Source organism: Cololabis saira, chromosome 5 (genome assembly GCF_033807715.1).
Source record: "Cololabis saira isolate AMF1-May2022 chromosome 5, fColSai1.1, whole genome shotgun sequence".
NCBI classification, from domain to species: Eukaryota; Metazoa; Chordata; class Actinopteri; order Beloniformes; family Belonidae; genus Cololabis; species Cololabis saira.
Genome location: NC_084591.1, coordinates 28,750,228 through 28,771,682, shown reverse-complemented (window position 1 = coordinate 28,771,682; position 21,455 = coordinate 28,750,228). Strand labels below are relative to the sequence as shown.

Below are 21,455 nucleotides of genomic sequence, written 5' to 3'. Positions count from 1 at the left end.
AATTCAGAAATAAGTTGTTAATGGTTCCCTGCACTCGATTTAGGTCTTGGGAAGACAGATCCTTCCAATCAGTCGCACCTCGGGGTTTGCGTGGGTTTGTGCGTACCGGCACACACATTTCCGACATGGCATAAAAATGGTCGTACTGGCCACGCAAATGTTGTCAATTGACGGTGCCCAACAATAAAGTAGTGATATTCGCTTTTATCTACCAAAATATGTTCTGCTAGATCTTCTGAAGTAAAGAGCAATTTGAAAAAAGTTTCCCATTGGAACATGTATGGTTTACACCCAAATAAGGAAAAAAAACACCTAATTTTCCCACAGAAATGCCTTAAAGTGATTGCTACAAGCTAAATCCAAAGTAAACTGATAAGTTTTCTCTGTGTCACGTGAAGATTTTAACACGTCAATGATCGGTTGAGGAACACAGATCCATCACATGAAATCAGATGAATTCTCATCCTCACTGAGATTAAAAATATATTTGTAATTGTATTAAGAACAAGTCACATGAGATTAGTTATGAAATTACAAGGTTAGACTATTATATGCATTTCCTATAAATGACTGCGTAAAGTTGCGGTGATTACGTAACGGTGGAAGCTTTGGGACAACTAGAAGGCATTAAAGAGTTTGGAGGGAGCGAGTCTTCAGGGATGATGCTGACCTACTGGTCCAGGATGAAAACTGGATCATCAGCTGATGGAGGTTACAGCAAATAACCGGCTCCCTAATGTTGTTTTTTTTAAATAAAATGAACATGTCACTGAAAGTTTGTTTGCGAATTGATGTGACTCAGCATTATATGAATACAGTTTTTATTGAATGTTTAGGCTACATTCAAAGTCTTATATCGAGTAGGCTGCAGGTGTTGCATGACTCCACAAAGGGTTTATCCAATGGTGAAGGCCGGTCCTCATCCGGTTGCTTCGATGTGCAGCAACACTTATTTTTCACATTTCCACATTGACACAACTTTTCTTTATTTCTGAAGTGGAGAGGGATCTGATTGTGTTGCCTCAGGGCTTAAATATAAGCCCATGCTGATTACATTGTTTATACACGAGAGTGGTGAAAGCATCCTCTGCATGTTATATGCAGAAAACATGTATATTTGGCCAACAGTTTTATTTTCTATACAAAATAAACTGGAACGTGGAGTGCTGTCATTCTCCCTCCACCTTCAGTTATGGTGTTGATTAAAAAAAAGTGTAATAATTAGGGTTGTCAAATTAGTGTGTTAATTGCTGTTTATTAATTGCCTTCATTTTGAAAGTATGTGTTTGTGCCGTGGGCTTCTTGTGCTTGAGTTGTGGGTGGAAAACGACAGTCAGTCCCACCTTGAAGTGGACGCTGATTGGCTGTCCCTGTGTGTGGGCGTGGTTAGCTACGCTGGTAGACTCCCATTGTAGCTGGACAGGCCTGGGGGGAGGGGGGTGAGTAGCGGAGAGGAGAAGTGAAAATGGAACACTAGTAATGATACAGTTACGCAACATAAACATTCACAGACCCGTACAAACACAGTAAACCCTAAACCCCTCAAGGAACGCAATAAAAAGCAAAGAACAACACCCACAATGCAATGCGGTCAGTAGTGTCCCGAGCTCACGGTCGATGTCCAATTCCTTGTTTTTTATTGTTTTTTTTTTATTTAAAATGTATCGTTTACATACAATAAGGCATAGAAACCATGACAATTAACTTAATTACACAAGGCACATAGAAGATAAACAAAACATTAAAAATTCTAATTAACATAAGGCGCTCATGGCCACTACTGAGCGCTGGCCCGGGCGTTTCCCGGCCCGCTGAAACTGCACGGCGAACGGCATTTGGTAGCCTTGGATCCAAACTTCGTGTGATAAAAACACAAGCCAACTTGTTGTGGAGCAGAAGAGTGTTGCCGGCGAGAAGCGGCCGCAGCAACGAGCGCAGACTCGTCCCGCGTCACCGGAGCGGGCTGCGCGGGGAGAAACGGAGCCACAAACTCCCTGACTCGCCAGAAAAAACGTATCAGCCTCCTCGGCCAGTTTCCGACAGTCAGTGATCGCGGTGTTGGCCAGTGCAGCCCTAACTTGGGAGGGCAGCTGACGCAGAAAAAGTTGGGTGAAAAGAAAATCCGGTCTGTGTTCACCCAGGAGGTCAAGCATACGGTCCATGAGCTCGGACGGCTTGCTGTCACCCAGTCCCTGAAGGGAGAAAAGCCTGCTGGCTCTCTCAGCATCCGACAGTTAAAACGTCTTCAACAGGTGGGATTTGAGCGCTATATATTTATCCGTTGCCGGGGGATTTTTAAGAAGGCTCACCACTCTGGATGCAGTTGAATTTCCGAGAGCCGACACAACGTAGTAGTATTTCGTCGTATCCGCGGTGATCTCACGCAACGCGAACTGCGCTTCAGTCTGGGCGAACCATGCAGATGCCGACAATTCCCAGAATTCGGGGAGTTTGAGGGTAACAGCGTTCGTAGACATGGTCGTGTCTCTGGATACGTCCAGCAGACAAACGTTGGGGACACCAGTGTGGGAATTGCAGAAAAACGCGGAGACAATTTCCCATTCGAAAATGTGTGTTATTTATTGGAAAACCTCAGAACACTGAAACTACAAAATGGAGCTGTCCAGCAGCTAATACCGCATGGAGCTCAACGTCATGACCACATTTAAAGTGGCCACAATCCCTGAACCGTCATAGTTGCATGAAGGACAACATGCTGCATTTAATAATGAATTGTGTGTAGAACCACACTTAATATGTCCTGAGGATGGACAATGCCATTTTCCTCATTATTTTCAAAGCATTGAGATGATTGTCCACAAGGTCTTTTTTAAACACAGAGAAGAGGGGTTTCATTTTCCTCCATTTAAGGCTTAGATATACTTGCTGTTGGTGCTTGCGTTTGCGTCCGTTCGAGTGCACCACCAACCGCAACGTTGCTCACGTAGTACGCGAGGAGAGCGCGTCGTACCGGCGGTGACCGATAGGGGGCAGTAAGCAGAGCAACAGTTGGAAAAGTGATTAAATATTTAGTAGTAGAGGTAGTAGCAGTAGCAGATTAGAACACCAAACAAGTTTACATGACACCATTGGAAGATGTAGGAGATTAAAACATTGCTTTGGTTGCGATCTCGGCAAAGGAAACGGCGCCAGCGACCTCCGTGTCGTCACTTGTGGCCAGCTGGTATCTGACCGGGACCAGCGCCACTCGCGGCCAGAGCAAGAACTGTAGGTCGCGTACGCGTTCAGTGTCTTCTTGAGAACGTGCACATCGACACGTCAAATGAACGCAGACTACGCATGGAGGCCATGATGCGTACACGGTCTGAACTGCAAGTATATCTCAGGCATTAGATGTGTGGATAAAGAATTTCGCAAGGAGAATTAAATTCAATTCCTTGTTTGGATAAGCGGTTTTAAGTTATCCTCATTATCATATTCAAATTGATGTACTTGAGGGAGGAGACAGGGAAGAGTGTCGTGCTCTCCACGTTCAATTTCACGTTGCTTGTGATGTTTACATGAAACGTGCGCGCGATTTGGGCGTACGAACATCTGAATATTTTTTTGCGTTGGTTCGAATTTTGGGCAAGGATTTACGATGAGATGATTGAGACTGATGTCTGAGAAAAAGTGCTCTATAAATAAACATTACCTACTTCCCTATTAAATGAACTTCGACAAATAGTGAGAGGACTGATGTTACATCGTTTCATGGACAACTTTTTCCCATTTGAATGGGAAAGTGTGTCCAAGCTTTGACTGGAGGTGTAACTCCAAAATCAAATTTAGTCAAATGTGTATTCATTATCTCAGAGATAGGATTTACTTGTGTCCATTTCAGTCTAATCTATTTGCAGCCTGTTCACTTGGCTGTGTCTCGGTAGAGCATGGCTTATGAGGGAGCAGTGTAATCATAAGAAACATTGGAGCTGGTGAGTGTCAGTAGTTCAAGCAATTAGGAGCTTTTTTTTCATGTCAAATTACATTCATGCTGAAGGCTTCTACTGTAAGTACCTGCAGAGCGGTTTAAATCATGTTTAACTTATTATTAATTATATCAAAGACATGTAAAGAGAAGCACTAAAACAGGACAAAATCCAAACATCGAGATTTGTTCAATGTGAGACAGAAAAGCAGCTTCATTAAAGGTTTATTAGTTAGTTTATTAAGAATCCCCATTAGCTGGTACCATAGTAACCAACCAGTTAAGTATAAAGGTGAATATACTGTTTAACAAGCGCAAGAGTCCAGTCAGTCGACCCTGTCAGAAAATCAAAAAGGACTTCACTAACATTCCTTACCACTCATTAAGCTGGAAGCAGGGTCTTATATTTGAGTTCGGCAACAATATACCAGCATTTCACAATGAAGGACTGACAGACAAAATCATGGAGAGTTCCAGTTTGACGTTTGTGTCAGTAATAGAAATTTAGGCGTAAAACATGTTGCTCAAGCATTCAGTTCTGGGCTCCTTTTGCCTACTCTCATCTCAAAGCTTCGCTACAACATTTTGAAGATTAAAAGAACACCAAGGAGGGCCGAGTGTCATTGATGTTTCTCTGCAGTCACATGACCTCTTCCCCGCTGGACCAAATGTGGCTTTTGAAGAGTGGAAAAAGTCAGATTCCTGTCATTAGAAGAAGTCCTTGGAGTATTGTCAGATCACGATGGGTAATTAATATGGTAGGTCAGGTTGAACCAAGTCGTCCATTTAGTTTAAGTGCACTTCAAACGAAGCAACACTGTGATATCAAATACCTAGAAATTCTGAAATAGGTGTATTTTTTATTTTTCCTCTGTCACTATTTAGTCAAATTTAAGATATTACTGTAATAAAGAAAACACTGTATTTAATTGAAAACAAATGCTAAATGTATTTATTTTTATATCATCAAATTTTTGGATGCCACTGTTTTAATTACTAATTCATAACTCTCTGTTGAGTAAATAAGTCAATTAAAAAATTGCAGTAGATCTTTCATGTTAAGGCTTTGTTTATATGCAACCACCGACACCCCCCCATTTCCTTTTTATCTATAACTGAATAATTGAATTGTGTTCATATAATAACAGATATCTATGAACTTAAAAAGACAGCTGAATTTTAATTTCTGTATGTTGACTATTGTAAACATTTGCTTATAATTTGTTCCAGCTCTGAATTGCATATTCCGGTGCTCATGAGACATTACTAGTGCAAATCTTTTTTGTTTTTCTTTGCTCCTATTATTTGCTCATCTGCATAATGCACTATGACACATGCAATTATGAAGGACATATTTGCACAGGCTCTCATCTGAACTTTCCCGGTTGACGTGGCAGAAGTGTTTATTATTGGTCAATGTTGTGACAGCGCAAAGACCCTGGCTGTCAAGGCCGGTATTCATGAACACGTAAGAAAACAGCCCAGCTAATGGGCGCCATGGTTACAGACAAGATAGTCCCTCATTAAGACCAGATATCCTGGAATTAGACTGAAAGAAAGATGCAGAAGACACATCTCACCGGCTTGAGAGGTTTAGGGACACAAGCGAGTGGCTCTGAGAAGCCCAGGCAGGCAGTTTAATCTACTTGGTCATAGACCAAAGCAAAGCTCTCATTTTAGCCGAGATAATTACATTCAAAATATTGGGATTTCAAAGTACTGCAAACATGCATGTGTGGAATGATAAGTTGCTCCTGGTGCAGCTCTCATCTGTAGCCACAGGTTTATGGAGCAGTTTTTGCAAGGTAGCTCCATAAATCTTCATATGATATTGACGTGTCAATCTAGTCATTGGCTTTACTGTCAGTTCATCCGGGGGCTGTAAAGATTAGTGGGTCTCTACCCTGTCTGCTGTGAGAAGATGCCCTTGACTGAGCGAGCAGGAGGACATCCAAACACTCTCAGGACGTCTAAACTCTTGAAGCACACCGTGATCTATGTCCAGTGGATTCATTCACCGTCTGCATGTGTGATTTAGACAGAAGGCTTGTTTACAGTTTGCTATTATAACTATATTACTGACGGACTTTGCATTAGAGCTGTACAAACGCACAAATCCTTAAATAACCGTCTTTCTCTTTCTGCTCAGATCAATTCACTATTTGCACTTTTCCATTTTCCTTGACAGATCTCCACATTACGCATGTCCAGAGGTCATCAGGGTAAGTCATTTTTCACTCACCACAATACTCATTCTCCTTTTTCTCATTATGCTTCCCTTTTTGCAAACCCCCTAAACAAACTAAACCATCTTGCCTTCAGGGAGAGAAGTATGATGGGAGGAAAGCAGACGTCTGGAGCTGCGGGGTTATTCTTTTTGCTCTTTTGGTGGTGAGTGTCAGCTTGTTCTTTACTGACTGATGTTGACTGAACTGACAAGCATTTTAAAACGCTCCAGAGCAACAAGGCATAATACACTTGCCTGTGAAGTGTTGCTTCATCTCATCTACTTGTATTTTTTACTGCTAATTGATTCAAAGATAAAAGTAACTGGGACCTTAAAAAGAAACCATCACTTTAAGCTTGACTTAAATGGAAAGAGAAGACGGTGGGAGCCTGATATGATCATGAAAACTCAAATATAAAATCATATTTTAGGGAGCGTTATTCAAGCAGCAACTACAATATACAAACTATTTGATCCAGTAAAAATTTGGCTACAGTTACACTATTGAAAAGAAGGGTAACTTACTTATTTTTTATTAAAGTAGTCAATGTTTTATTTTGTGGCCCCGACATGCAAACCATTTCAAAATCATTGAAGTTGTTAAAAAATGACAACACGCAGTCCTTTACTATGAGAAAAGTGTTTGTCTTTGCGAAATATTCAAAGTGATATTTCTTCCATCATTCAGGTAAGATTCGTTTTTAAAAGGTGATTACATTCATTCCAAGAAAAGAGCAAAAATAGAAGAAATCTGTCAATACTTTTCCACATCACTGCATGCAAGAGCCACGACTGCTCCAACTGAGCTGAACAACAACGACGTAGAGAACATAATTATGCATTGATCAGCTGATTTCAGACGTGTGTGCTGCAGGTACTTTCAACAGAATTGTTGTCTTCCTTGAAAAAAACGAAACACTCTCCTGACCGGTCACTCGCTGATAAATTAAGGAAGTTTTGGAAACATTTTTGGCGAATATCAGAAACTCCTAATTCCAAGCATGAAGCTTGACATTTTAAAAGTATTACTTGATCATCAAAATTTCAATACCAACTCAATAACCAGTCAGCTTTGTTTAACAGTTAATTTAATCCGAGTTAGAGTTGTTTAGAGTTCATGAACTGGATGTGGTGTCTGGCCTCATTGCTCAAAAATGCTGAGGAATGGTCCTTTTGTCTCATGGTAAATCAGAAACTTCATAGCCGTGGTAACCTGTTAGTTAAGACCGTTTCAAAGTGGGGAATTTAGATTTGTTACCCGTTTAAGCACCGCTTATATACGTCACATAAATTCACCTTACTGTAAACTGACTGAGATTGACAAGTGATGACATCTCTGACTTGCTCGGGGAAAGAAAAAATAAAGTAAATCTTTACATGTCTAAAGTATTGATCAGGAAACGAATTATATAGTTTTATTTTGTTAAGAAAACATAGTTTAAATTATTCAGAACCAAAAATCCCGACAAAGGTTTGTTGCTAAGATGTGTTTAACGAAGCGGCGTCTGCCCAGTTTAACCCCCAGCTGTATCAATAATCAGGACGTTTCTGCAGGTCTGTTGGTACATTATATCTGTGGTTCCCCAGCTATGTCGCCCTAAAGCTTTTTGTTTCATCAACAATGTATAGTATAGTTCCTTCATGAATAATTCATAGAGTGAAGCTCAAAAGAAGAGGACCTCTGAACAAAATCAACACTGGCATGGTAACTCGGCGCCATAGGGACCTGCACTCTTGTCATTAATTTTCCTTTCTTTTCTTCACTATCTCCATCTCACGTGTTGCATAAAACTGATGTGTACCATTTTCCGATGTTGACCATTCTCTCAATCCAAGTTTTTTTTTTTTGCCTGTAGTTCCAGTGGTGTCTTCCTTCTGTCTCATCATGCTGCGAGATAACCATTAGTCTGATTATGGGAGACACGCACACTCCCCAGCAGTTAGCCCGCGCTCAGATCATCTGTTACACAAGTCTCTGCCCTTTTTCTTATATCTCTCCATTTCTCAAGCAGTCTTTCTGTCTTTCTCATCCGTTTCCTCCACTCCATATTCTCTTGTGGTGGAGCTTGCCATTCATCACACAGCCACATCTGTGAAGTGTCAGCTCTATCTGATAGATGACTCTGATGAGAGAATGGTAAATGAACGAGGTAAATGAGAAATCTAGGTAATTATAAGAAAGGCCCTGTTTTCAGCTCGCTGCTGTTTATTATTTATTTTTCGTTGCGCTTAACAGCTGAGTGACCTGATTGGAAAGTTGAACAGGTTGGGAAAGCAAGCCCATTCTTGCAGATATGCAGGAATAGAAACATAATTATGGTTTGGTTTCCTCTGGTGAGTCTTTTTATGCACTCATAATAATCTTTTTATTTTTTCATTTTATTTTTGACAGAAGATGTTTTTTCCTGTTGTTATGAAGCTGATATTTATGAACTACAGTGTCTGTAGATATCCTCTATCCACTGTCTTTTTCCCTTCCCTGACTCTGCTTCCGGGTTTCTCCAGGGTGCCCTGCCGTTTGATGATGACAACCTAAGGAATCTTCTGGAGAAGGTGAAGTTGGGAGTGTTTCATATGCCACACTTCATCCCTCCAGACTGTCAGAACCTCCTCCGCGGCATGATTGAAGTGGATGCCACCAAAAGACTAACGGTCAGCTCGCCTAAAAGTCTCGATCGTAACAGAGAATTGTTATCGTGTTCATATTTTTCTGCCTTTTATTTCAGCGGTTTGAGTTTGATCTATAAGTTTCATTCTTCACAGCACAGCAGACTCTGATGCAGACACTGATGGACCACAGCGTTCAGCGACGTGTCTCAAGTGTTTTCAGGCTCCCTGCTTTTTCATAATGACACTGCATAAATGTCTGAGCACAGTTTTGTCGTCTTGTGAAAAATGTCGCCAAAAGAGTGAGGGCTGTTAGAGTAAACACTTGCATACATGTTACTCATTTAAAATCTGCCTGACACCCGTGTAAGCACAGAGGTGAGCATACGACTATAAGACAACACTCGTGTCAGATTACCATGGGGTTTTTTAGTTTATGGAAAGTTGGGGTTTTTGTCATGACAGTAAAATACTGATGCTTTTTTTCCTGCATTGTCTCAGTCAAAGTTACAAGCAAGCTAAAATTATGCCAAATAGTGACATAAAGACACTGAGGGCCACTATCTGGGTATATACCAGGAGTTATACGTACATTTTTTTTAAAAATTTAAATAAAAAGTAAAACGTCCAGCAGCAGCCATTTTTTTTTTTAAATGTTGTGCCTTTCAACAAACATGCTGTCATAAGTTTCGGAGACTCTTTTTTTTTTGCTCCTTGTTGTGGCAAACAACCACATATAGAGAATCACGCAAACCTCTCCTGCTTCTGCTGCTCGGTTATTTACGCTGCATCAAGATTATTGTTGGAAGTTACACGTGAAGTAAAACAGGAAAGAAAAAAAAAACGTTCCTGGACTTAGAGAAATTATCATTTTTCCATATTCAGAGGCAGGGAGACTGCAGAGATGTATATCATCTTGAATGAAAAGGCCGCCCTGCTTCATTGTGCTTCCAGTCTGTTTGACTCATTACAAATTTTGTTAGAATTTTGTCCGTTGTGTGAATTCAAAATAACTTAGTTTAGTATTATAGTTCACCCAGTTTAAAGTTGACTCATTTTAATACCAGTATGTCTGGAGAGCAACTGATCTCTTTGAGAAAAGAGCCTGGAGGAGGAAGTGAGCACATAGATGCGCAGCGCTAAGGGTCAGGATGAGACGGAGAGATACAGATGAAGAGATATGAATAACCAAAATGTAAAAACAGATAAATGATGCCTTTGTTCTTGTTCTGCCTTTCACATTCAGACAATAAAAACACACAATACTCACATAGTCTGAAGTTGCTATATTATTGCAGCACGAAGTAAGACTTTAGATATGCAGGTACATATTGCATACACACAGAAGAGGCACAACAGGTGTCTCTCTGAATCAGTACATTTGTTTTCATGTGGACATGTGGTGACACTGCAATTTGTGAATGTCTCTGCACTATTACCTGTCCCTCAGCTTATCTATCACAATGCCAAAAACACTAGTTTAAAGAAACCTAGTAAAACAAAAAGATTGAAAGGTGCAAAGAAAAGGGATACTCATTTGCAGCAGTGGTGGTTATCACATGGTGAAGCGCTTCAGATAGGCAGCATGAACTTGAAAAATCGCCTCTTTTTATTATGCTGCGTGCACACTATGCTTTATCCTTCTGGTCCCTCTGCCTGACGAGGGTAGGTCACCCTGAGATCCCCAGATATACCCACCAGACACCAGCAATGTCCTCGATAAAGGGTTACACTCTGACCAGGCTGCTGGGAGAGAATATGGTACCTGTCTGCTCCCTTCGTTTGCATGAAGGCTCCAAACAGAGCTCTGGGGAAATGTTGTAACCTCACAGAATGTCAAACAGCCTTTCAGTTTGAGTTCTTGGAGTTTAGTGGTGACCGCCCAGTCGCAGTTGAGGCAAGTACACCCAAGGACAGGAAAGACAACATGAGGAAACGTCATCATTTAGCTCTGAATAATTTTTTATGACGTTGTTAAAAGGAAAATCCGACTGAAATGGCTGACTTTATTTCACTACATCTGTTGTCACCTGACGTTATATAGATTTGCTTGTAGTTGAGCACAATTACACATAAAGCCAAGGCCCCCTTGTGGTCTGGGTGGGAGGGCACACATGCTAGCTTAAGGAGCTTAGCTCAATAAAAGCATTTCTTTTCATCTCCTGTCTCTGGAGTCAGGGCCCTGGAGACAACTAGGCCAACCACTCCAACACAATCATCTCATCCTCACAATTCAAATGAACGAGACACCCTGGAAAGATCTGTTTCCTTGTGATACCTGAATGATGAAGAGGATTGACTGGCTCATTATGCCCACAGAGCAGTTCATCAAAGACGGATAATCCTCTGGTGGTGATGGGGTTGATGAAGTTTCAACAGTGTCAGAGTAAAGCAAAGGAAGTGTGTGCTTCATTTGTCTTTACAAGTGCCGTTTGATATGTGACTCAGAAATTAGACACTTAAAAACTTTTGACAAATGCAGTTAAACAACTTGCTTTGATTATCCAGTCGTGTATCTGTACGTGTTGTAGTTGCATATCTTCCTGGAGAAGAACAAATGAAGAGCCTCCTGTGAATGCTCTCTCACTGAAGTTACTACAGAAAGTGAGGTTAAAAGGCATTCATTGAGCTAATTTATAGCTTTGCATTTGTAATCTGAGGAATCTACTGGAATAGATCGTCGAGATAAAGAGCTGCATAGAAAATCCTCATTTATGTTGTGTTTTTCTGGCCCGGAACCAGTTCTTTGTCAGTGGAAACAGAAAAATCCGGTTCAAAACTAAGCACTGGCCCAGAACCAGTTTGGTCTTTAGAAAGACTTATTATACTTTCTTTATAAGCTGTTAACAAACAAATCTTAATTGTAAAAAATATTATATTATTATTCTATTTACGTGTGTTTTTTATTGCTTGCTCTGAATAAACTAAAACAAACTTAATGTTTGATGTTGATGTTCAAATCAGTCTCACTAGTTCATTTACATATACTGCCGGGCGTACAAAGAAGGGAGAAAAAGCAATCACATGCAATGTTTTGTTGGACTCTTTTATAGCGTTCATAAAGGCACACTTTCACCACAGCATCGTTTCAATAACCCGATGCACTGTCACAACATTCATCTTACCAAATCTTGTTCTGGTGACGGGAGAGTCGGACCACTGCGTGCATCTTCTCCGGCACATCCCCCAAATTCTTAATGGGAATAAGGTCTGGGCTCTGCGCTGTGCCGTCTAGGTTTGGAAATGATGTCTCCTGCTCCCTGAACCACTCTTTTGGCACGATTTTTCACAGTTTCAATTATAAATTGTTTTCCTAAGACTGCATAGCTGTCTGGTCCCAAAACCTTGAGTCATATTCACATTGTGCATGTGGAAATGCTCTTGTCATGAGCTCGACCGTTGATTTTTCTTCACCTCATTTTCACCAAATGTTTAATTGATCTGACCATTGACCACAACGGGAAGGTTGTAGTTCTTTCCAGGTTTTGTTAATGTGTGTTATCCAGATTTGTATAGTTTCAGCGAGAGCTCACATGATGCAGACTAATAATTTGACCCTTCAAAAACAGAATTACCATTAATAATCCAGGTCTTTTTGTCTTCTAATCTTGAATGTTGTTTATTTTGGTTGCGTGGAATAGATCACCAGACATGATGATGTCCCTCTCTGCCCTGAGCAGCAATATAATAAACTTTGTATTCCCACATTAAGACTCAGTATATCTATAAATATAAGTTTCTTTTTTGCATTTTGACCAATTTATTCAGCTCACATGAGACTACAAAGACAGCCTGGTTATGCACGCATGCACCAGCGTAACCCTGAGTTAAAGGCAGCACTTCCTCTGCCTGGAAACAGCTGGAATTGAAAGTGACACATTTAGAGTCTGATTGATGTGACTCTGCACCTCAAACCACATCACTTTCAAGCATGTGTGTGATACCCATCTCCTGCCTGCAGGCCTTCAATAAACGGCAGAGAGCAGGTCACCCACTGGTCTGTATCTGACAGCCAGAGCGTCTGTCAATACCATGCCCTCCGTTAAGGCGGACAGGAGTCACCTGCAGTCAGGAACCATAGTCCACCTGCTTCTGTGACTGCACTAATATCACTCGAAGGCTTTCATATGTCCTACAGCACAGAGATGAGTCCTGTGGGACGGTGCCAACATCAAAGTATTGATGGATACACGTACACAAAACTGTTCCTCTGAATAGATGACAGTAATTAGAGGAGTATCTCCAGTGGTTCCACAGCAGCAGCATGAGCAAATGAAAAAGTCTCAGCAGTGACATCGATCGTGTTTCCCTCTGTGGGTAGTTAAAACACAGTGGAGTCATTGTAGTGGACATCTTTCTTTGCTGCCCTTTGGCTTTCTGTTTCTGCCTCTCAATGCTTTTGCGTTGTTGGCAAAAGACGGTGTTGACAGTGTTGGTGACAGAGTAGCCACATTAGAAGTGCAATGACAAGAGCAGCATTGAGGAATTGAGTGTGTGTGAGGAAGAGTGATGGGAAGACGATGAGAATGGGAGATTCACTTCAGACCAGAGGCAGGGTCAGCACCGTGTGTGAGGGAGATAATATTCTCTCTTATGTTCAATCGTATCACCTCTCTCCCATATACTCCTGCTGCATCTTTCCTCATCTCTCTTTTTCTCAATACCCCCCACCAACACCAACACCAACACCACCACCAGTGGCAGTATTATTTGAAGCCCACATCATTTACTCCTTCTGCTGAACTTGCTTTTATTTTGGAGTTGTATCCCCTCAGGACAAGCTCAGGACCTACTAAAGACACACTAGACCAAATATGCCCAGAAAAAAAAGAAAGATTAATTGTTCTTGTACTGATTTGTGTTTTCTCTCCTTCTCCTTTACAGTTAGAACAGATCCAGAAGCATACATGGTACATGTAAGTACTCCTCTTTGCTCTATTTGCTCTTTTCTCCACTCCCACTCTACTCTTTTGTTAGACTATTCTCCAGGGGCTGTAGACCCCCACGTGAAAACTGACTTAGCGTTTAAGTTATAGTACATGCAGCGCGCAGCATCGCTCTTGGATGTGGGGGGTAAACTGCAAGTGCACGAAAGACAATGTGAAACATCTGTTGCAGTCAACTGAGGGGAAGCTGGAGGAAGCAAGAGAGGTTATATAGGGCTTTTCCACCAAAGCAGTTAAAGTGCTAGTACAGTCTTACAGACTTAGCACCAGTTCTTTGCTCTACGACCGCCGGCTGCAAGAAAAAGCACCGACTTGGTGCCAAGAAAACTGGTGCTACGCTGGCCACCAAACCTTGCTGGGCTAGATGCAATAATGCATAAAGCTAGTTACGGCCTCCAAACAAGATTTTCCTTTATACTTTATCACAGCAGAAAAGTGAAATAAAGGAACTACTTCGTTGATGTTTCCGTTGAATGGTGTTTTTTTTTTGTTGTTTTTTTAATGAGCATAACTCTTTTAGTTCTCTCTGTATCTCGTCCTGCGAGACGTCTCTTCAAAACAATAAAAAAGAAGATCACGACTTTAAATAAAATGGACAAAAACATCTTAAGCTTTTGACAGATTATTGGGATTGCTGCTAAGAAAATAAAGAAAAGACGAAGATAGCGGAGGATCATTCAAGTGATCAGTCAGAGGCCCAGCCCTGATGTACTCCAGTAATGCATAGTGATTAAGTGGTATTAAAGCACAACAGTCGGAAACTAGACGTCACATCCAGCGCAAATGCGAAAAAAAATGTTTACATTACACTTTTGCGCTAAACTGGATTATCACTATGTCTATTAAACCACCTCATGAAGCATCAAATGGTTTTTGCGATATTTGGCATTTTTTATTTTTTTTTGTTTTTTTGACAGAATTAGAGACAGCTATGTTTTTGTTTTTTTAGATAATAAGGTTTTGTGCTCCTTTTATAGATTTCTTGTTTGCACCTTGTCGATGTAACAAATGATGTAGGGTCCTGGCTCCCGGGTGCTCTGGCCAGTGGAAAAGCAAGCCACTTCTTCGTAGAACCTGTTTGTAACTGGTTCTTGCACCGGTGTAGCAGCACCAATTTTGAGTTGGTGGAAAAGCCCGAATAGAAGACCCAGCTGACCTCAGTGTGGCCATCGTTCAATATTAACAAGAGTGTTTATCTTCTACTTTATTAAGATAACTTTAATATTTTGTTTCAGGCTGCAGACTGTGGATTTAAAGGAAGCTCTTTGTATGGGGTAAATGCAAAACAAAAGCTATGAATATAAATGCACAAAGTATATAACATACTAATCATTACAGCTGTTGAAGTCTTATATGGTCATATGCCCCAGATTATCCTATCGCAATTATTTTAGAGAAGATTTACTAATGGTTTTTTGAATTTTTTAAACTTAAGGATATATTTTTGTTGCAGTGCAGAAGAAAAAATGAATAATGGAGAGACCTGAGTCCTGGAAATGACTGATTTATAACGTCTGTCCTGATCTGAAAGATCATACAGACAGACAGCAAGACTGATAAAAGAAACAAGATGAGATAAGAGCTGGAGAGGAGGGGAGAATAATGTAGGATGAGTTTTGTCAGTGAGGAAGTTGGCCGTCTGTCTCTGCACAGCAGGCTGACTTGTCAAGTGACTGACTGAATGAATGAACAAATGAATGGATGACTAAGAGGTAATGTTTGTTATACGGATGTGGCTGTTTCCCCGAGGAAGCTTGTCTATGGTGAGGGGAGTTTAAAAAAAAAACAATCACAGCAGCCATATGCCCACATTGCAAAAACAATTATTTTCATGTAACTTTAAATCAGGCCAGAATCAACAATGCAATAAAAGGCCCAAACTGTCATGGCCAGACTCACTGATTCAACTTTATTTAGTTTGCCTTTACGTTTCTTGCAGTGGCCTGACAGTAAATCCCACCTTAAGCTTTCAATATAAATTAACTATATAATACAAGATGTATGATATCTAAGCCTTTGTGTGTGCTTCTATCCAAGATGCTCTGCTGCATTTGGTTGAACATCCACATAAATACATATGGGAACTATCGTGTAGCCTGGTTAAATGTAAAAGTGTGAGAATTCTCAACTTTACATTTGACTCCATATGTTTGAGACGGACTCTTCAGCTCTATTGTGACACCTTTCTGTAGTCGTATTTGACACCTTTAACCCATTATGTACTAAAACCACATGTATTTACACATCAAGACTAGAGTACGGTGTTAGACACGATGCATCAATATGTTTAATTCGCACCTCAATAATTTTTTATGTCAAAGTAGTACATTTTCTTTTAATGAAGTAATTCTATGTTTGTTGTGATTTCTTTACATTTTCAGAGGGGGGAAGAACGAACCAGAACCAGAGCAGCCAGTGCCCAGAAAAGTCACCATCAGGAGCCTTCCCTCTGCAGACGACATCGACCCAGACGTACTGGACAGCATGCACTCCCTGGGCTGCTTCAGAGACAAAAACAAACTTCTGAAAGACCTGCTCTCAGATGAGTAAGTGGATGCTTTAACAAAATTACAGGGAAAGAAAAAGAGGTAGGGTGAAGAAGAAACACAAGAATCATGTCAGCAGATCATAAGGTGCGAATCAGTGCAGCTAAAACAACAAAAAAAAATGTTGTTTTTTTTATTAAAATGGGGAGAAAGGGAAGACATTACAATAGCATTTAAACAGGGGCTGCTGTTAAACAGTGGCTAAGTTCTTAAGCCAGTGTCCACACACGGCAAGTTGTTATGAAATCCTGTGAAGCTCTTGCTTTAGATGTTAGAAGCGAGAGATCACTCAACACTAAACATTGACACCGATTCCAAGTGGCTACATACTCTTCATATTTATCCTGGTTTGCAGTGTGAATATGCTTGTGGTTCACTTTACTGATACTCTGTTAGTGACATCTGTTTCTTGGTTACACGTGTATTGGTAAATATACATGTATACTGATGACATTTCACCTTTAGACAAACAAATATGTTGCAAATATGAGCCTACAGTTGTGGAAAAATAAAAATATACCTTCCTTCAGTCGTAATGTTTTATGAATCAAGTCATAAAAATCAGGCGTATCATTAATTCATCTTCACCAGGTCTTTAGATGAATTAATTGCCGCCTCAGAACAACTTTATGTGACACATTTCTTGATGTCATTAATTTTTTAACCAAAATTAAGCCAGAATACAATGATGACTTAAGAAAGACAGATATCAGGAGGACTAAGCATTATTATATCAGCACAAACACCTCATACCAGTTGTCAAGCATGTTGGTGAAGAGGTGATAATTGAATTGATGATTGAGTCAAACGTGTCATATGGCCATATGCCTGAGAGCTAAAGCCCGGCCGAAACAAGGTCCTGCAACTAAACAGTGAGTCGTAACACACCAGCAAGTCTAAAGAAATGGCTGAAAAGAAAAAAATCAAGGTGCTGGAACATCCCAGTTAAAGTCCAGACATCAGGAGGAAATGCAAAAACTTCTACAAACTCAAGTCCATGGAATGTTAGCAGACATTAAAGTCAACAAATTTCAATGAAGTGCACAAGCATTGTACAAGCTATTCAGCTTGTAGAATGATGTTTTTGTATAGGTTGTAATTGTTTTTTTGCTCATCGCATTTGCATTGTAGTTCGTGTTTTTCTTTTTTTTATGTCAAGCCAAAGACTTAACATTTAATGCAAAGCAAGCATTACTCTGTCACCATGCCCTCTCGCAATCTCCTTCGTTTGCTTGCTTTCCCCTGGGAGACTCTTGTAAAAGCGCTGCATGAGAGAAAAATCTGTTCTCCATCTCCCTTCCTCTGATTCATTTTAGCTGAAGTTGCAGGTTCTTGTCCCTTTGCCTCCTCCTGCTTTGCAATCTGTCTTTATTATAGAGGACAGTCGTTTTTGCATGGAGGTTTCCACATAAGCCTTAGATTTTAGCTTTTTTGAATTACGTAGAAAAAAAGAAAACTGAACTTGCGATATTTTATTACTTTTACTAAACTTGTCAACAGGCTCTGGTTATGGTTATAAACAGAACCATGCACACTATATATGCATGATGTCATGTGATTGCTTAATGGTCTCTAAAACTAAACATTTGTTTTAAAGAGGAAAATTATCTGGTTTTATTAGATTTAGTAGCTTTCTTTGCAGTGAATAACTAACTTAATCAATAAAAAAACAATAATTAAATTAGGAAAAAGTCATGAATCATAATGAAAGGTTTTGCAGCTTAATGTTGCATGGTCAAAACTTTGCAAACGCTTTGTTATTCTCAGAGTTTCAATGACATTTATTTTCCTGTCTCTTTAAGACAGAAAATACAGGAAGGTAGCTCCTTTAAACTTAAATAAGATTACATTGTGTGTTTTTATCTTATGTATATACCATCTAAAGCTTGACTGATGTGTTTTATTTTCTGAGATGGATGCTGATCATTAAAAAATGGCCATTAATTGTCAGAGATAAAAAAAAAAGACCAAAGAAACCAAATAAGACCAAAAAATGTATTTCAATGGTCATTTCAACTTTGATAATGCAAAAAAAGTGAATGAGGCTTAGACTTTTGCACATAACTGTACGTATGTATTTGTATATTTTTTTAGTTGTGCACATCCATATGATAGTGCCGAAGCTGTGTTGCCAGTTCAGTTTTTTACTTTTGCAGTCTCTAAAAGCGCTTCAACTTGCCTTTTTGTTGCCTCTCCCTTACAGAGAGAACCAAGAAAAGATGATCTACTTCTTGTTACTGGATCGCAAGGAGAGGTACCCGAGTCAGGAGGACCAGAACCTTCCACCTCGCAATGAGATTGGTGAGGAGCGGGTGGGACGTGATGTTTTGTATTTGTTTGTTTTGTTTTTCCATGTATATACAGTGTATACTGTATTTATGCACAGTATACCGTATATTATGATACACCGAGAAAAGAAATTCACAGCCTTAAACTGGATAAATCAAACAAATCAGTCAGTAGGAGGAAAAGATAATGTAGATACGGAAAACAGGGAAATTTGTTTTGAGATTCAAACATGTTTTTTAATAATCATTATGATGATGGGGCTGATTTAGGCAAAGTTATTCAAATCAGAAGTGGATTGAAAAATCATTGGAATTTTAGAAAGAGCAAGCTGATTTATAACTTAAACATAATTAGAAGTTAAAAACGACTACTAAACTGGTACAGGTGAAAGACGACATACTGTAAAAGTAAATCCGGTAAACAAAATATGACATCATAGACGATCTGTGTATGTATTTATGAACAGAAGCACTGTCTATTTTTGTCGGTTTGTATCTTAAACAGGTGTTAAGTTAACAAAACCAAATGAAACCAAATTAGAGAATAAATGCTGCAACAGGAAAAGCATGATGTTGCCTGGTGGCTCAGCCTTCAGTGTTCTCCATAAGAAGAAATTGGTTTAGTCATGACACCAGCCTTGGCTTTACAGAGGCCAGGAAAACTTGTCTTTATTGAAAATGAATAACTTTCTCAATGAAAGCTCAAATAGAAATATGTCAATACGCTTATTGAAGAAAACCTTCACCTGCTTCAGTGCAAATATTAACTCATCAAAAAAAAAAACATCATTTTTATAATTTGTGCAGCATAACCAGGCATCTGTCTACTGCAAATATCTGAGCTGGGACAGAGATGCTCTGCTCACAGTGCTGCCAGGCTGATTTTCTGACAATAGCACCGCAATAGGGTAGGCTATATATTACGTGCAAATGTGTGTGTCTGCCATGAGATACCGACATTTTGATGAATAGACTCCTCCCTCATCGAATGTGATACAGTCAATACAGTGGCCATTAGTTCAAGGTCTGGGAGGAAACCATTACTTATTCTCTATTAGTTTAAATGTCAATGTGGTCACTGTTAAGCATCAGTCAAACTCTCACATAAATACACCCTCTGCACAAAACTGCTCAATACAAGGAAATACACCCACTAACATTCAGATGTGTTGGCTTCTTTCTGAATCGCTATTTTCCTCTCTGACACAGATCCCCCAAAGAAACGGGTGGACTCGCCCATGTTGAACCGTCATGGCAAGAGGAGACCAGAGAGGAAGTCCATGGAGGTTCTCAGTGTCACAGATGGAGGCTCACCTGTTCCAGCCAGGAGGGCCATCGACATGACACAGCACGGACAAAGGTACGCAGGGAAGGGGAAGAAAACCTCTAGATATCTGAAAGACCAAAAAAAAAGAAAAAGACTTAGTTCTGTGTGTGTGGAAAAGCTTGCAGCCTGGTAGTGTTCAACAGGTCTGACAGTAAGTCTGGATCCAGTGTCAGCAAGCTAAATTGTCGGCAAACATAAACAGAGACTGACTCTCTGCTCACTTTGTCTCCTGTCTCACTGTAGTAAATCAGTGTACAGTAAAAGCTTGGATATTCCTGACGCCAGAACAAAATGCAGCAAAGAAGAAAGGTATTCACTTGCCACTCATTCCTCATGCTTCCACCTTCTCTCACTCCATTTCTCACACCTCAAGCTAGGGCAGGACAAAGATGCAGCGGCGCTTTGTGCAGAGTGAATTCCTTTAACTGGTGATGACATATGTAGCATGTGATGGCTTCATGGGTGTTTTGATTTGTTGTAACTCATCTATTTGATTTTTCCATTTTTTTTGGAGATCGCAGTCCTGAAATTTTAACTTCACTCTTTCGATTTCATTCTGAAACTTAAGGGGACTGGAAAGTGTTTCTTTTAACACGTGTGATGGCATTAGCACAACCAACCCTTCTCCCAGTTTCAGTGCATTCATAAGCAGTTTTCCCATACCATGTCCCACTTTCTCCCTCTGCAGAACATTTCTCCATTTTGCTTAAATTATGCCAGAACCACATCCCCACAAGGCACAGCGCACCAATTTGAAATCCTTTTCCTCATCTTATTTCAACAACCGGTATATCACAATGCACACATGTCTGCTCAGGGACGGTGACATTTGTGACAGCAGGGAAGATTGAATCGGAGCAGGTGATAACCTGATCTTCATAATGATTGTCAGGTTGACAGAGTGCTGGGAAAAAAAAAGCAGTGGTATGCTGCATAAATTCAGAGTCAGGAAGTGTACTATTATAAGTCTGCAGGCATAAAGTTGAAAATTACTTCCCAATCGTCAAGCGCATTCGTAACATGTCACCACAGTAATTTGCCAAAAACACAAAAGGAAGATTGCATTTCCGACTTCATTCCCAAGGAGGATGTCATTTTTAAATCCATTTCAGTAACTCCGACTTCTAAACGCTCCTGCTCGATTCTGTCTTTCCTCTGGTGCCTCAGAAATTCGGTTTAAGATCTGTCTTCTTTTGTTTCATCAACCCCTCCACTCCGCTCCATCCCTACAGGCAATCCAAGACTTATCTCTTCATTTAAAGGTCGCATTAGTGAGGAAGCGCTTTTTCTGCCCTGACTCTGACTCATCTGTTTCGGTAATCTTTAGAATATTAGACAAGAGCAGTTTGACAAGACTGTTTTTTTTTTTTTTTTTTGCATGAATGCGAACAAACACCAGCGTACCAAGTCCGTCTTTACAAAATGTCATTTATTAGGACAGCTCGAGTTATTCTGAATAAAATCGATTGTCTTTGATCAATGGCAGTATCTAAAATAGGCTTGCATCTTAATACCGCACTGAACCACAGCACCAGTCTTTGAAAATGTTTGCCTGCATCTTTCTTCTATGCTGCTGCAGATGAGTT

General features: G+C 40.1%; 1 protein-coding gene across 11 annotated transcripts in view; it reads left to right on the top strand.

The window, feature by feature from the left end:
- The window catches only part of brsk2a (BR serine/threonine kinase 2a), a 198,626-nt gene that overhangs the window by 157,155 nt on the left and 20,016 nt on the right, over positions 1-21,455 (top strand). For 4 of the 11 annotated variants that reach the window (XM_061721475.1, XM_061721474.1, XM_061721471.1 and 1 more), the window contains exons 6-14: positions 6,117-6,150; positions 6,251-6,319; positions 8,661-8,807; positions 13,647-13,678; positions 14,944-14,982; positions 16,090-16,254; positions 18,458-18,555; positions 19,752-19,902; positions 20,113-20,178. In XM_061721475.1, the coding sequence (XP_061577459.1) occupies positions 6,117-6,150; positions 6,251-6,319; positions 8,661-8,807; positions 13,647-13,678; positions 14,944-14,982; positions 16,090-16,254; positions 18,458-18,555; positions 19,752-19,902; positions 20,113-20,178 (801 nt within the window). The remainder of the gene's footprint in view (positions 1-6,116; positions 6,151-6,250; positions 6,320-8,660; positions 8,808-13,646; positions 13,679-14,943; positions 14,983-16,089; positions 16,255-18,457; positions 18,556-19,751; positions 19,903-20,112; positions 20,179-21,455) is intronic. The other 7 variants (XM_061721478.1, XM_061721476.1, XM_061721470.1 and 4 more) reach the window with 3 other exon arrangements.